This window comes from Nannospalax galili, unplaced genomic scaffold, assembly GCF_000622305.1.
Source record: "Nannospalax galili isolate Female #2095 unplaced genomic scaffold, S.galili_v1.0 scaffold790, whole genome shotgun sequence".
NCBI lineage: Eukaryota > Metazoa > Chordata > Mammalia > Rodentia > Spalacidae > Nannospalax > Nannospalax galili.
In genome coordinates, this window is record NW_008328334.1 from 1,038,507 (window position 1) to 1,055,141 (window position 16,635).

General features: G+C 39.3%; 1 protein-coding gene across 3 annotated transcripts in view; it reads right to left on the minus strand.

Moving 5' to 3' along the window:
- Itgav (integrin subunit alpha V) overlaps positions 1-16,635 on the minus strand; it is a 90,676-nt gene that overhangs the window by 49,030 nt on the left and 25,011 nt on the right. For all 3 annotated transcript variants that reach the window (XM_008826779.3, XM_029559408.1, XM_008826775.3), the window contains exon 3: positions 2,981-3,072. In XM_008826779.3, coding sequence (XP_008825001.1) covers positions 2,981-3,072 — 92 coding nt within the window. The remainder of the gene's footprint in view (positions 1-2,980; positions 3,073-16,635) is intronic.

Here is a 16,635-nt window from a genome sequence, read left to right on the forward strand (position 1 = left end):
TCGTAATAATCAGATACATAAGGATTAAAGACACATGTGCAAACATGTAAGTGTTAGTCGCATTAAAATGTAGGAAACAGCATATCTTAAAATGAAATGGAGATCTTCTTTAAAGGGTAAAACTCATTCAATTTTATGTCTTACAGGGTTTATACTGAATTCAACATTGTATGACTGTATTAATTCAATTGTGAACCTAAAAATTTACAACCATTTTTGAAAGAGATGCATCTTAGCTCTGGAAATTGTCATTGAATATGTCAATGCTGTTGTAATGAAATGTGTCTTTTAATTATATGGTTATTAAATAAATAATTTTAAAAAATTCAAACCTACCCTGTGTCTAATCACTATAGTGGATAAAGAGCTTTTAAGAAGTGTTTTTCTCAGACTCTTATCACTTCTTGTGATAGGATCAAGTGTAGATTCCAGTATATTTGTAGTCCTCATGCATGTTTTCAAAAGTCTGCAACACTACTATTTTAAGTATTTTGGGGGCCGTATGATAAGCTAAAGATCATAGATTGAGTCAACTTTTGAACCAAACAGCATTCTCATACATGTAGGAGACATCCTTTTAAATTATGTAGCGAGTAGTTTATTAATAAGAGCAAAAAGTTGCAGTGCTTCTTTTACGTACTTTCCAAATAAACTGTGACTTTTCCAGAGGTCTAATGTCAGTATCACAGACAATTGGCAAAATAATACTTTTTTTTTTTTTTTTTTTTTTTTTGAGAAAGGGTCTCCCTGTAGCCCTAGCTGGCCTGGAACTCACTATGTAGACCAGGCTGGCTTTGAACTCACAGAGCTCCACCTGCCTCTGCCTCCTGAGTGCTGGGATTAAAGGCGTGTGCCACCATGCCCAGCAAGTTCAATATATTTCTAAAATAATTTTTTTAATACTAAGTGTGGATACACCCTGATAACTGAAAGCAGAAACCATTGCTTCTCTATAGGGACCTGGCACTCAAAGTATATGATCAGCATCTTCCACTTTCTTTTGCTTCATACATCTCTGCCTAACAGAACTCTTCCTCAAGCCCATCCTTCATCGCTAAGTGCTGACATTTGACCCTAACATCCAACTGAAACTTAACTCCTTAATAAATCTTCCCTAATGCCTCATAATCACATTTTAAATGATAAATAAAAAGGAGATAATGAAAATAAGGACACTGAGAAAATAAAATTAATGGTGAATGCTGAAAGAAAGGAGTTGGCTGAATAAAAATCAACAAGACGTTCTTCCAGGAAGAAGGTACTACCATTAGGTACTACTGGAAATGATTTCACAGGTGGTAAAAACAAACCAAAGGACTAGTGTCAGACATATGTTAGGTAATGCAGAAAGGCAGCCTATAACCTTAGAAATGCTTTTAGAGATGCTTATAGGCCAGACTGGATAAATTCAGAGAGTGAAGGGCACTCTACTGTTTTCATGAAGATGGTGAAATGCTGGCTCCCGTAGGTCCTTCCATGCAGAACAGATTATGGACAGAGCATGAGGGGAAGCAAACATGAGAAGAACAATTGCACTGGCATGGGTGAGCAATGGTGATTCACTGTAGGGCAAGTAACAAAGATGGACATCTATCGCTGGATGTATTCAAGGTGGATATATTTTAACAGAGCTTACTGATGGATGGAATGAGGATCCAGGTCTCTCAAAAAGTTGGAGAAAATCTATACAGGGTTAGTTATTTCTATTTGTTTGTGCTCTTTGATAGATGGTAACAAGAATTTCCCTTTAGCCATGATCATTCTGAGTGGTCTATTAGTTAGCCAAATGGAAATGGCAAAAAGGTAATTTGGAAATATGCCTCTACAGATTAGGTGACAACTAATAACTACAGATATCAATTTGAGGATTGTTATATAAAGTTTGTATTCATAGGCACAAACAAGAGAGGAGCCTGTAGGTAAAGGTTAGTTAGCTAAAACAAAGAGCCTATAGGAGAGCTCAAAGCCCCCCTTAACATTTAGGAACTGTGTAAAAGAATTATTAAAGGAGACAGCAAAGGAGAAGCCAGAAAGATGGGGGGCAGGGATGAACATATAATGTCACATAAACCAAAGTATAAGAAGGACTACTAGCTTGGCATGGTGGCATGTGCCTATAATACCAGGATTTGGAAGGTGTAGATTGGAAGATTGGGAGTTCAAAGAAAGCCTGACTATAGAGTGATATCTCAAAAACAAGCAAAGATTTTTTTAAGGAGTGTGGGAGAGCAGGGGTTAACTTAGTTCAGTGGTGTTAAGGAGCAAAAAGATGAGAATTAAGCATCCATGAAGAAAACAAATCATCATGGCTACATACATTTCAAAGAATGATATAGGCAGGGCATGGTGGAGCACACCTTTGTTTGCAGCACTTGGGAGGCAGAGGCGGGCAGATCTCTGTGAGTCTGAGGCCAGCCCGTCTAAAAAATATATTTATAAATAAACAACTAAACAAATATAAATGAATAAACAAATGAATGGATAATGTACTGGTAAGATTTTAATCATCTTGAAGTCATTGGTGGCCTTGGCCTTGCCTTCCCATACCTGACACAGGTTGCTGGAAAGAGAATTTCAAGAAGAAGAGGTAGTTAATGTTTATTTTTCATAACTGTTTGAGCAGAGGAATGAAGCAATTACAAATAGAAGATAAGAAAGTTGTTTGGAATTTGTTAAAAAGAAGTACAACAGGATTTGTATTTGAAATATGATGGATAGAAATAAACTGATGGGAAGGATCAAGCAGGGCAGGAAGAATGAGCAATATAGGCATGAGGCAGAAGGACAGAGGCCCAGGCTCAGAAGGGGACAAGCAACAACACGTAAAGTTGTTGGAGCTGTTGATCAGAGCTGTGTTGTTCATTATACCCCTGTACCAGTGACCAGACCAGATTTTACTATCAGCCTGATGATATAAAACTTCCTGTGTCTCCACATAAACTGACTCCACTTACCTGAGAGGTAATATTCAAAGTCTTACCAAGATTTTATCCTGCTTTGACCTCACAGAGGCTCCAAACCACTGGTGGGATTTAAACTCCAGTGGGTCATCTTTGGCAAAATCTCGATTACCTGAAAAAGAATGTTGTGAGAGGTTAGAAACAAAATAGATTATTCATAATGTATTTTTCTATCCAGCCAGGTTTAGGAATAGTATGCCTTTAACTAATCAAATACTACACTGCACAGTTGTCTCTTGCACTCCACATAGGTGAGGAATGTTGATCTAATCAGAAAAATAAAATGCACAATGACTTGTGAGCAGCTCAGCTTTGCTATTAACGCCATCAATTATCAGATGTGAAAAAGTAAGTGTAAATCAGGTTTCCCAGTGACTGAACTGTTAAATAATTAACTATTAACAAATGCCGTGACACCTGTCATATTCCTAGATGCTTCATCCATGGCATAAAGAAAGACATTTATGAAAATTAGAGCATACGACATACCTGTAAATAACAAGGGCAGTAAAAGTCTAACGTGAGCAGGATGGCCTTAAAATATACACATTAGACTCTGGGAAACATGATTTGGCTGGTAGGCAGGAGAATGAGATCTGACACATGCAGATCTGAGACATGCAGTTCCCAGCCCCCACTACTGAGAACATTATTCCATGTCATAGGCACTAATGTGAGCCACTGTGGTTTAAAATATATTCCTTTAGATAGACAGAGATGTATGTACAAAGGATTTTGACAAGGAAAAACTATTTTTAAAGTCAGGTTTGCTCCTTTAGAAAATTCTGCTTATATAATTATTTTTAAAATATGTGTTTCAGTAACTATATTGAACAATACAGCACACAAAGATCAGTTCTCAGACTGTCAACCAATGTTTCTGGGTGCAAGTTTTTTTCTAGTTATTTAAAAAAATACTTTACATATTATTTTTATTTTATGTGTATGAGTATATTGCTTGTATGTGTATAAGTGCACCCATGTCATGCAATGCCCTTGGAGATCAGAAGAGGGTGTCAGATCCCCTGGAACTGGAGTTATGGACAGTTGTTAGCCACCATGTGGGTGCTGGGAATTGAACCCATATCCTCTGCAAGAGCAGTCAGTGCTCTTAACCAGTGAGCCATCTCTCTAGCCCCTTTCTAGTTATGTTTAAACAGCTTTATAAGCTATTATTTCTAGGATATATTATGCATATTTATTTCAGATAAAGGAAAAATACGTTGACTTTGTATCTGAACTCAACAAATTGCATACTTAACTTTGAAACTGGGACTTTCTTATTCGATACATTGCTAATGCAAACCCTCCAGCCCATCAGACACTATTTCCGGTGAGCTGTGTATGTGATAGAAACATGAACAAATACTTTATGTCTTTCCCTATGTATGATGCCAATCAATGAACACTTTATAATTTTATGGAGAAATTTTATCTGTAGATATTGCTATATATTTAGTTTTTTTTTTATTTGTTTTTTTTTTTTTTTTTTTGAGACAGGGTTTCCCTATAGCCCCAGGTGTTTTGGAACTCATTATGTAGATCACACTGGGCTCAATCTCATAGAGATCTACCTGCCTCTGACTCCTGAGAGCTGGAATTAAAGTGTACCACCACACCCGGTTCATTTTGGTTTTGAGTTCAAGCTGGGCTTGAACTCCTGAACCTCCTACCTCTACCCTAGATTACAAGCATGAGCTACCATAGCCAGTTTATAGGGTCCTGGGGACTGAACCCAGAGCCTCATGACTGTTAGGCAACCACTCTACCAACTGAATCACATCCCTAGCCCCCATTTTTATAATTCATAAAATATTTTGGATTATATGCAGCTACTGCATATATTTTGGGATTGTGCCTGCCCCAGAACTTTCTGAATATGACTTGAAAAAACAAACAGAAACTGTTACATGTAGCCAAGTAAAATAGATGAGCTAAAGCAAGGATCTCCACCCCTTTTCTGTTAATAATCATTATGGTTTTTAATGAATGCAATTTATTTTTAGATTATACTTGTACCTGTGACTTCACCACCAGTCCCATTGACCTAAATCTGGTTCACTGGCTGCAGAGATGACCCAGCCATCAGGCTGCTCTCCCAAAGGACCTGGGTTTGGTTCCCAAGTTCAGTTCCCAGCATCCACATGGTAGCTAGCATCCATCCATTAACTCCAGTTCCAGGGGATTGGATGCCCTCCTCTGGCCTCCATGCACACTGTATGCACATGGTGTAGTTACACAGATACAGGCAAAACAATGATACACATAAAAGAAAAATAAAATATATTTTTAATACCTTATTTATGTTTTTATTTTATGTGTATGAGTATATTGCCTGCATGTATGTAAGTGCACTCATGTCATGCAATGCCTACGGAGGTCAGAAGAGGGCATTAGATTCCCAGGAAGAGTTATAGATGGTTGTTAGCTGCAATGTGGGCTCCAGTAATCAAATCCGGGTCATCTGCAAGAGTAGCCAGTGCTTTTAACTGCTGAGCCATTTCTCCAGCCCCAACAAAATATTTTTTAAAGAAAGGGAAAGTCTGGTTCAGATGAAGTTTTATCCCTTCAGGGACAGTAGCTGATTCTCTCTGCCATCCATTCCTCTCCTCTGTGCTGTTCTGGAGCCTCCACATCACATCATCTTGCTCTTTAAAATGCACTGAAGACTAGGTCACACCAATTCACTCAGTTCAGGATTTTGGCTTGTTTCATACACAATTATTTCAGGATAGAAACTGGCTATGCTGCAAGGTTCCTTTTCTTTTTTAAAAAAAAAATTTATTTATTATTTTTATTTTATGTGTATGAGTGCATTGTCTGCATGTAGGTAGGTGCACCCATGTCATGCAATGCCCTTGAAGGTCAGAAGACGGCAGTCAGATCCCCTGGAACTGGAGCTATGGGCATTTGTTAGCCGCCATGTAGGTATGGAGATTGAACCTGGGTCCTCTGCAATAGCAGCCAGTGCTCTTAACTACTCAGCCATCTCTCCAACCCTTAGGTTCCTTTTCAAACATGTTTTTAAGTTCCATGTGAGCAAACTATACAAGTAAATTTTTCATTAAATTATACTTTCTTACAATAAAATTTTGTTTCTCAAAATGGTTACCAAAGAATTCAGACTATTTTAAAGATCACACATTTGGGTATTTTTTAATTTAAAAAAATTTTTATTTATTATTTTTATGTGCATGTGTGTATTGACTCCATGTAGGTAAGTGCACCTGTGTCCTGCAATGCCCATGGAGGACAGAAGAGGCTGTCAGATCCCCTGGAACTGGAGTTACGGACAGTTGTTAGCTGCCATGCAGGTGCTGGGATTCGAACCCGGGTGTTCTGCAAGAACAGCCAGTGTTCTTAACTGCTGAGCCATCTCTCCAGCCCCCACACATTTGTTTTATAATTAAAATTTATATTCAGGTATGGGGGTGGTATCTGTAGTTGGCCCTAAGACAACTCAGCCAGTAAAAGTGCTTTCTACAAGCTGCATGACCTGAGTTTGACCCCTGGAGCCCAGGGTAGAAAGAGAACTGACTCCACAAAATTGTCTTCTAACCTTCGCAAGCAGGCTGTTGCACATGTGCACTCATGCACATGCACACACACACACATACACACACACACACACACACACAAAGAAAAATGTTTTTAATTTTTAAAATATCAATAACATGAGACCTTCTGTTTCTTTTTAATTTAGATTCTTTATTGCCATTTATTCTAATTATAAGTCTTGGATAAAGGTACAGTGCTTGCCTACCATGGGCAAGGCCTGCATCCAATCTCTAGTACCACAAAGAAAAAGAAAGTATTGGGTTTTGTGGCCATCACCACAATCCCAGTACTCAGGAGGTTGACATAGGAGAATTGAGAGTTCATGGCCAACCTAAGCTACATAGCTAGTCCCTTTGTCAAAATAATAACAAAAATAACACACACACACGAATATTTTGCCTGCATGTATGTAAGTGCACCCATGTCATGCAAAGCCTGTAGAGGTCAGAAAGGGCACCAGATCCCCTGGAACTGGAATTACAGACAGCTGTTAGCTGCAATGTAGATGCTGGGAACCAAACCCAGTCCTCTGCAAGAGCAGCTAGTGCTTTTAACTTCTGAGCCATATACTCATATATATTATATATAATAAATATATATAATAAATATGCACATATATATGATGTAATATGTGCAAAAATGAGCCTAAATGGCACAAAGAAATGGCTTCTATGCTAAAGAATGCCTTCATGAATATACATTCTCATCCGTAAAACAAATATTTTAAGTCAAATATTCAAGGCACACTAAAACTATTACTAAAATACATATACACCTTTTTCCTTCCACAAGATATTCAGTAAGGTTAGGCTATGGCATAACTTTCAGTATTGTATAGGACCCCATTTCACAGTCAGATAATAGTTTAGTTAATCCCCTGCATCTCCTGTTTCAAACTTAGGGATTCTTCAATTTAAGATGTACATAGCCTTCAAGCCACATCTATATCTTCTTCCACTGTACACAAGAATCTCAACGAAGCACATCACTGGGCTCTAAGACATAGGCTCATTGCCAAATTAAGTTGATAAACTCTCTAAGAATATGCAGTGTTACAGAATATTATTCTAATGAATATATATCTATCAAAGCCTCAAGATAGGCTTATTTTTAATGTAAATGCTCCTTTGCTCCAGGAGGACAATGTACTGCTCCTGCCATAATGACTATCAAATGTTTGTGGATATCAGGCATAATGTAAACTAGAAATGAACACAGTAAAGGCATGGAAAGTTTACATATTTGGTTTAAACTCATCAACATAAAAATCTATCATTCTTTTTACAAGGAAAACTACCAATCAGTGAGAACAAATGAGCATCAGTCAAAGACAACAAAAGTATCAGGTATGTGCTTTTTTGATGAAAATATAAATTGTATAAACTAATCTGAGCCAAGCACAGTGGTACAGGTCTGTAATCCCAGAACTCTGGAGGCTGAGACAGGTGAATCATGGGTTTGAAGCTGGTCCAAGCTATATAGAATGTAAAGCCGTCTTTTAAAAAATATTTTATTATTTTGTATTATTTTATGTGTATGTGTGTATTGCCTGATTGTATATAAATGCATTCATGTTGTGCAATACCAGCAGAGGTCAGAAGAGGGCATTGAATCCCCTGGAACTAGAGTTATAGATGGTTGTTAACTGCCATGTGGGTGCTGGGAACTAAACCCAGGTATCAGCAAGAGCAGCCAGTGTTCTTAACATCTGAGACATCCCAGTAAGCCAGTAAAGCCCTGTCTTTAAAAAGAAAATTGACTTTAACAGTATGAGGCCCGGGTTCCATGCAGGAGAGGGGCTGCATGGGAGGGCACTCATTTCAAAAGTAAACTTGGCACTTCTCTAAAGCTCTGATACTTTCAGAACCAACAGCCATGTCTTAAAGCACCATGTGATTAACTTTTTCAATTCCATTCCAAATATGACTGTATATAATGCACTGGTCTACACTATCACCCAAAGTTTATCCTAAAACACACACACACACACACACACACACACACACACACACACACACACATATATACATAACCCATCTACTGTTTTGAATGGCTCCGGCTCCAACAATCACAACTTCAAATTACCATCTTTTCAGGAAGTTCGCTCAAAAAGAAGTTTGTCTTCACTAAGCAGAATTTTCTCTCCAAAACCCAAGTCTTAAAATACTTGATTCCTCATCAGGCAGTAGCTTCTCTGAAAGGAAGTGTGAATAGAGTGGGCGGGAGGAAGCAAAGGAAAGCCTGCTGGCCAAACAAACCGAAAGAAGTTCATTCAGGGCCAGGCTGGGGCTGGAGCCATGCTGCAACACACCAGGGAAGTAAATATTTTGAGTCTCAGCCCTGGAGTCATTGTTTGGGTAGTGCTGGTACTCCACACTGCTGGACCATGCTGCCACCCTTGAAATGGAAATAGGACACAGACCAGGGCAGAAATTTCAGGGCAGAAAGAAATGCTTTTTTTTTTTAAACCTCAAACACCACTCCAGCTCAAGACTGAAAAGATTTCTGTTCATAATTACAAAATGTGTTGAATGGTTAGTTCTTATTGCCCAAACAAACTTCAGAGGAAACGGGTTTCTCACACAATGATAAAAATGAGAAGAAATCATCTTTTATATAAATTAACATGACTCTACACTATCACTTTCAAAACTATAAAGGAGAGGCTGGGAAGATGGCTCTGTGGCTAGGTGTGCTTGTTGCTCTCCCAGAAGACCCAAGTTCAGGTCCCAGCATCCAAGCCTGGCAGTTCACAACTATCTGCAACTCCAGCTCTAGAGGATCTAATGTTCTCTTCTGGCCTCAGCAGGCCCCCCCTTACCCATGTACACAAACACACAAACACACACACACACACACACACACACACACACACACACACACACACACACACATGGGGCAGGGGGCATACATAATAAAATAAATCTTAAAAATACCAAATGGGGCTGGAGAGATGGTTTGGCCATTAAGAGCACTTTGCTCTTGCAGAGGACTCGAGTTCAGTACCCAGCACCCACATGGTAACTCACAACTGTCTGTAACTCCAGTTCCAGAGGATCTAACACCCTCCCTTTGGCTTCCATGGGCAAATGCACACATGTGGTACACTTACATCCATGCAAGTAAAACACTCATAAAAAAATAATACTTTTTCAAAAATAAAAATACAAGGGAAAATACTGCTAGAGAAACTTGAAATTAATTAGGCAAATCACTAGACTTGAAAATTCAATGCCCATTTTTGCCAGCTTTTGACATTTGTTACTTGCATCTTATCAAACTCTCATGACTAAATGCTTAAGAACAGAAGCAAGTGGCAAGAGCTACTGCCACAGCCTCCTGGTTAGCAGCCAACTCTTATTTCCTTGGTCTCCTCTTTCCAAAGCACTTCAGGAGCTACTGGGAGGCATTCAGCATTTAGCTTCCTGGAGAATCACAGGGGATGCATGCTTAGTTTTAAGAGGAAGCCACTAAGTTACACTGTCACTCTAAAGCTAAGTGTTGTCACTTCTTTTTATGCCTAAAGAACATCTTTTGGAACAAGATTATGCCACTCTTTTTGAAAAGGGCAGAATGAAGATAAATGCCAACACATTAAAAAAAAAAGAAAAGAAAAAAGAGTAAACTGTTATTTAGAAGTCAAATGTGGTTTCAGTCATTTGGTCCCTATTCACTACTGTGACTTCTTTGAATAATGAGATAATTTAGGTTCTAAATGAGAGAATCTATTGTTTTTTGTTTAGCTTAAAAAAAAAGAAATGCCATTAAAACAATGCCACCCTACACCAATCCTTTAATAAAAGGGTCAATTCACAACCTCCTTCAGCAGGTTTTTACCTTGAACACCATTTCAATTCAGATGGACTTCTGAAAATACATTTGGTTGAAAGAAAAATCTCCCAATAGATTTTCTGATTTATGTGAAACGAGAAGTCAGAGGAAGAAATCTCTGTGATGACTCATTAAATAAATAAATCATGGGTAACTTCTATGTCTAAATGCTAGAAGACAGCAGTAAGTGAGACACGGGCCTTTGCTTTCCATGGTGGAGAAATTGGCTGTGAGGGCAATCTGGATGTAACATCTGTCACCCCACTGATTGCCAGAGCTGATTCTGCTAATCTGCCTGGCCTCCCTCAGTGCTCCATGTAGTCCCTCCCAAAGCGGCATCTCAGTTGAAGAGGGCTGGTCTTGGTCAAGGGCATGAGTAGTTGTGCTCCACTGCCAGAGCCTCCAAACAAGCTCTCAAGGCCCAGGGTGGAAAAACAGTAAATAACTGAATAACAAGTAACATTTTCAGAGTCCTTAATACAACAAAAGAAACTAGAGGAGCTGGTGAGATGGCAGTGGATAAGAATGTTTGCTATGAGGATCTGAGTTCAGAATCACATCCACATAAAATGCTGGGCCTGGCCACCAGCACCTGTAACCTCAGCACTGGGGTTGGGGAAGTCAGGAAAATCATTGGGCTTTGATGACCACCAGCCTCCAGCCTAGGTTCAGAGAGAAATCGTTTCAAGGGAATAGGTAGAAAACGTTAGATCAGGACACCCTCTGACCTCCACATGAGTGCACATACAATGTGCATATACCATGCACACACACTCACACAAAAAGAGAGAGAGAGAGAGAGGGAGGGAGGGAGGGAGGGAGGGAGGGAAGGAGGGAGGGAAGGAAGGAGGGAAGGAGGGAGGGAAAGAGGGAGGGAAAGAGGGAAGGAAGGAAGGAAGGAAGGAAGGAAGGAAGGAAGGAAGGAAGGAGGGCTGAATTTGAAAGAAAATGTTGGTAAGGTAGACACAAAAGATGCCCATGTACTGATATCATGCACTTACTGACATGTAGCCTAATAGTATTGTGAAATAATGAATGTCGTTGAATCAGAGATGCCAATATCTGACGTTAGTATCTCTGAAATGTATGCATTACAGTTAATGGTGATATGTATGTATATTTGCTAATATATAAATATTCAGAATATTTTAATAGTATACAAATAAGTACATTTTTAGTATCAATAACACCCTTACATTCCAGACAACTGGTTGACAAAAGTAGCAAATAAATTCAATGAGAAACAGTACTTTCAACAAATAATACTGGGACAATTAGCCTCATGTAAAAACATTAATTTGGCATCTTACCTCAAATCATACAAAAAAATTAATTCAAAATAGATCTCAGATTTTTTTTTAATGTAAGAGCTAAAACTTCAGACAGGAATAAATCTTCATGAACTTGGGTCCTGATTTTGGGGTCCAAAAGTATAAGTAATAAACAGAAAGAGCTTGACACAGTAGACTTCATCAAAATTATAACTTCAGGACAGGGGAGAATGGGGTAGAGAGAACACTAATGCATCTCTCAACTCTCCTCAATGAGCTCCCTCATGTAACAGAGGGACATGAAAACAAAAGGACACAAATGGCCGAAGTGTAGAGAATAAGAGTCTGCAGAGTGTGGGTCCTTAGACAGGACTCCTATACTAAACTCCATCCACTCAGGGCTTAGAGACCATTTTGGAAGACAGGGCAGAAAGACTGTAAGAGCCAGGGGGGAGGTGCATGACCATATGGAAATAGAGTCCTACAGGCTCCTGGGACCCTGCTTATATGAACCTACAACAACGGTGTCAGCAGACACAAGACCCATGCAAGTGAAGCAGACAAAAACTCAGCATAGAACTGGGGAAATGGAGCTGGGCGTGGTTGTTACATATACATACAGCCATATATAAATTATATATGCATGCACTGGGTCCATTTAATGGTGTACCTGTGTTTGGGGCTGTCCATGTGGGATTAGATAACCTCTCAGGGAGCCAGTCCCTAGAGAAAAAATTATTCTCCCTTCTTTAACATCCGTTGATTGCCTGTAGTATATGTAGGGAACATGGAATTTGGGGTAACTGAATCTGTGTTCCTGAGTCATGGTCATATTTGACTCCACAATAAACTCTCTCTGAGGTGAGAGCTGTGCTTTTGCATCCACAATTATTGGTGCCATGACATAGTGCCCTGAAAATGATCCACTTCTCACTGGAGTCATCTGAATGAAAGCAGGGTGCCAGCATGGACCCACTGAGTCTGTTCCATCTAGCATTATCTCCTCAGGTGGATTTTGGTGAGTTTTCTCAGACCTCCCTTGGTTTGGCTAATGGTCAATTTGGTTACTCTGTAGTTTAAGGAGTCTATTTGGTAGACACTCGTTTGTTTCTGGTTTGCTTTCAAAGTATTTGACTTAAGGTGTCTATTTTGTTTGGTTGCTTTGAAAGTATTTTGCTTTTTACATTTGGTTTGATTTTTGTTGTTTTCAGACCTCTGAAGGCACTTTTGGATTCTGAACCTTTGTTAAACCTGCTAGCAGTCTCTCTCTATCTCTCTGTCTCTCTCTGTCTCTCTGTCTCTCTCTCTTTTCTTTTGTTTTCTTTTCCTTTGCTTCTGGACACTTCTCCCACGTCTAATCTAAGGAAAGGGGAAATGTTTGGACAAAACAGATTATTTCCCAGTGCTCAGAGGTAGAGGCAGGCAGAGCTGTGAGTTTGAGGCCAACCTAGTCTACATAGCAAGTTCCAGACCAGGTGGGACTACAGGGAAATTCTGTCTCTAAAAAAACCAAAAAATAAAATATATACTTGGTACACTAGCCAGTTGTTTAGTGTCTTAACTCAACTTGCAAATATTTAAAAAGTAGAAAGAAATCTAATTAAAGTTAAGTTGACTACGGGGCTTGGGGAGATGGCTCAGCAGTTAAGAGCACTAGTTGCTCTTAAAGAAGGACCCTGGTTCAATTCCCGGCACCTACATGGTGGCAACTTCTGTGACTCCAGATTCCAGGGGAATCTGATGCCCTCCTCCGACCTCCATGGGCATTGCATGACACAGGTGCACTTACATACAAACAGGCAATACACTCAAACACATAAAATAAAAAATAAAAATATTTTTTAATGGCCAGGCATGGTGGCGCATGCCTTTAATCCCAGCACTCGGGAGGCAGGGGCAGGCAGATCTCTGTGACTTTGAGGCCAACCTGGTCTCCATAGTGAATCCAGGCCAGCTAGGGCTACAGGGAGACCCTGTCTCAAAAAAAAAAAGATAAACTCCGAGAACAACCCCTACTCTCACTTCTCTGTCTGACCTTGCCTCTTCATTCCTAACAGAGCAAAATTCTATATGAAAGGAAAAGATTGTGGCCTGTTATAAAGTAAAAGCTAGAGAAAAAAGAAAGCAATTGCATGCTGTATTAAAATTTTCCATTTGTCAGTCAGGCATGGTGACGTATGCTTTTAATCCCAGCACTCAGGAGGCAGAGGCAGGCTGATTCTGTGAGACCAAGACCAGCCTGGTCTATACAGTGAGTTCCAGGCCAGCCTGGGCTGCAGGGAGACACTGTCTCAAAAAGACAAAACAATAAAAAATAAAAAATAAAAAAATAAGTAAAATATAAAATTTTCCATTTGTAAAGGCCATTTTCCTTTGGGAAGCTATATTCACAACTGAGTATGTTTTACTTTTTCCTTGAGCAGCTCTTTCACTTTTGGGCCTCGTCCTCAAGCATCCATTACAATAATTTTATTATACTAGCTAATCCTAAAAATTCCTTTCAGCATTGAAGCCACAAATCCCAGTTTGGTCTGGGTCCAAGTCTCAAATGCTCAGGGAAACTCCTCGGGCTTAGAAGGACCACCACAGGAATTTGTCCCCGCCCTTGCTTCTAACATTTCTGGGGACTTCTGCTGAGATCCATATTGAAGCATCTTTGGTGAGTTTTCTGGTCTTCACTTGACTGATCTACCCTGCTGAGCATGGTTTGTGTGCTACTTTGGCTTCCTCTGTTTCTGTTTTCTGGCCAGAGACCTACTTAGTGTTTGGTAAGTGTTACTGGCACCAAAAATAGAAATCCCGTAAACTCATCCATAATCTGTTACTGGGTCAGATGGAACAGTGCAGGGCTTTTCCAGGCAAAGATCATAAGAGCTGATCCTGCAGATGTCCTAAGCCAAGCTCTTGCCTCCAAGAAAGCAGCCTGAGACACGAGAGAATTGCTTCCTCAACACAGCACAGTCTGGATTGGAAGCACCACATTAGGAACAACTGCTTCTGTACTTCTCTTCACCTGAAGTCTTAAAAGAGCTCTCTGCTGCTTCTTTTTGATCACTTGTGTTACTAAGTCTTTCTCCCATCTTAAAAAAATAGGGACATGAACTTACCACTTTTTTTTACTGGGCTCACAGAAATTACATGTAATTATGTCATACAGGTCATGATAACTGTTTTCATGTGTTATGGCCACTTCAGGTTTTTTCATTTATTTCTATTGTGTGCTAAAAGTATTCTTTTTTGGCATGCTCAATTAAAATGCACATATGCATATTTACAAATGTGAGCATTTTGGAGATATATTTAAAGGCCTGATAAATACATACTGCCTTATAATCTTCAGTACTCTGAACTTAAACAATATTTGTAAGGAAATGGAGAATACTATGCTGACTCCTTCTAGAGTCTCATTTCCATTTCTAACCATTAAAATAAGAAATAAGATTTGGAGCTAGGCGCAATAGATAGCACACACCTTTGGTCCCAGCACTTGGGAGGCAGAGGCAGGCAGATCTCTGTGAGATCGAGGTCAGCCTGGTCTACATAGCAAGTTCCAGGCCAGGTGGGGCTACAGTGATAGCTTGTCTCAAAAAGACCAAAAAAACAAATGAGTTGGTTATGCCTACAAGGACTATAAAATTCCAATTTTAACAGGTCTGATCTCTGGGTTCTATCACTGTTATTAATTGTTGTTACATGAAAAAGACAATCTTGTTTAAGAGAAAGCTTAAAGGAATACCATATTATTATATAATTTCTCCTACAATGTGGCTTTTCATTTACTTTTTCCAAATTAAATCTTGTATAATACTGATGTAATAAAACAGATCAAGTCAGTACCCACAGATAAGAGCTATAATTATTTAGATACTGATGATCAATCTTTCCTAGAATCAGAGTTAGTCACTTCATGTGATTATAACTACAAGATCATGCTGGCCAAAAGAAAACTAAAATTAAAACATAATAGATTTGTTTAAATACTTCAAATATAAATGGGATGGTTCATAAAGTGCAAATAACTGTAAATAGAGGGGGAACTGTATAGTCGATATAGTTTTTTGTTGTTGTTGTTTTATTAGCTATTCCTCTCTCTGTAAGCTTTCTCTCCTGCCTACTACTCAGCCTCATCTACATCAGATTCTAGGAAGCCTCTCCTAGCAACATGGGCCATTAATAACATCTAATAAATGACATGTGCCCCAACACACACATGCATAAAAGGTGATGCTCAGCCAACAGGGGGAGCTGTGAATGAAAGTTCCCAGACAGAAGGCGAACCTTCAACTTAAACTTCCACAAAGCCAATTACCTCATTAGAACTTCAGAGACCATGGAAAGATTGGAATACTGCAGGTCCGCAGCCTAATCAGGGTTTATCTTTCGCCTCCTTCTAAGCCATTCTTTTCCCACCCCTGTATATGATCTAATATCCCTATAACTATCAAGAGAAACATTTTAGAATGCATTAACTTAATAAAACCATAATTTCCACCAACCAAAAGGTTGAGAGTGCCATCAGACAGTATCTGAGGCCCATTACTGAGAATTCTTAGTTTAGTTGCAACGAACTACCTAATGTTTCCATCAACAATTTGAAAAATGCCTTGGTTTATGACTTTCTTTGCTCTGTTAGTATAGAAACTTCATCAACCTGGGGCTGGAGAGATGGCTCAGCAGTTAAGAGCACTGACTGCTCTTACAGAGGACCTGGGTTCGATTCCCAGCACCCACATGGTGGCTAACAACTGCCCATAACTCCAGTTCCAGGGGATCCAACACCCTCCTCTGATCTCCATGAGCACTATGTGACACAGGTGAACTTACACAAATGCAGACAATATGCTCACACATAAAATAAAAATAATAAATAAACTGATTTTCAGAAAAACTATTTTGGCACTTGTTATAACTCATTTTAAAAAATTAGAGCCGGAGAGATAGCTCAGCAATTAAGAGCACTGACTGCTCTTGCAGAGGACCCAGGTTCAGTTCCTCAACTATCTAGAATTCCAGTT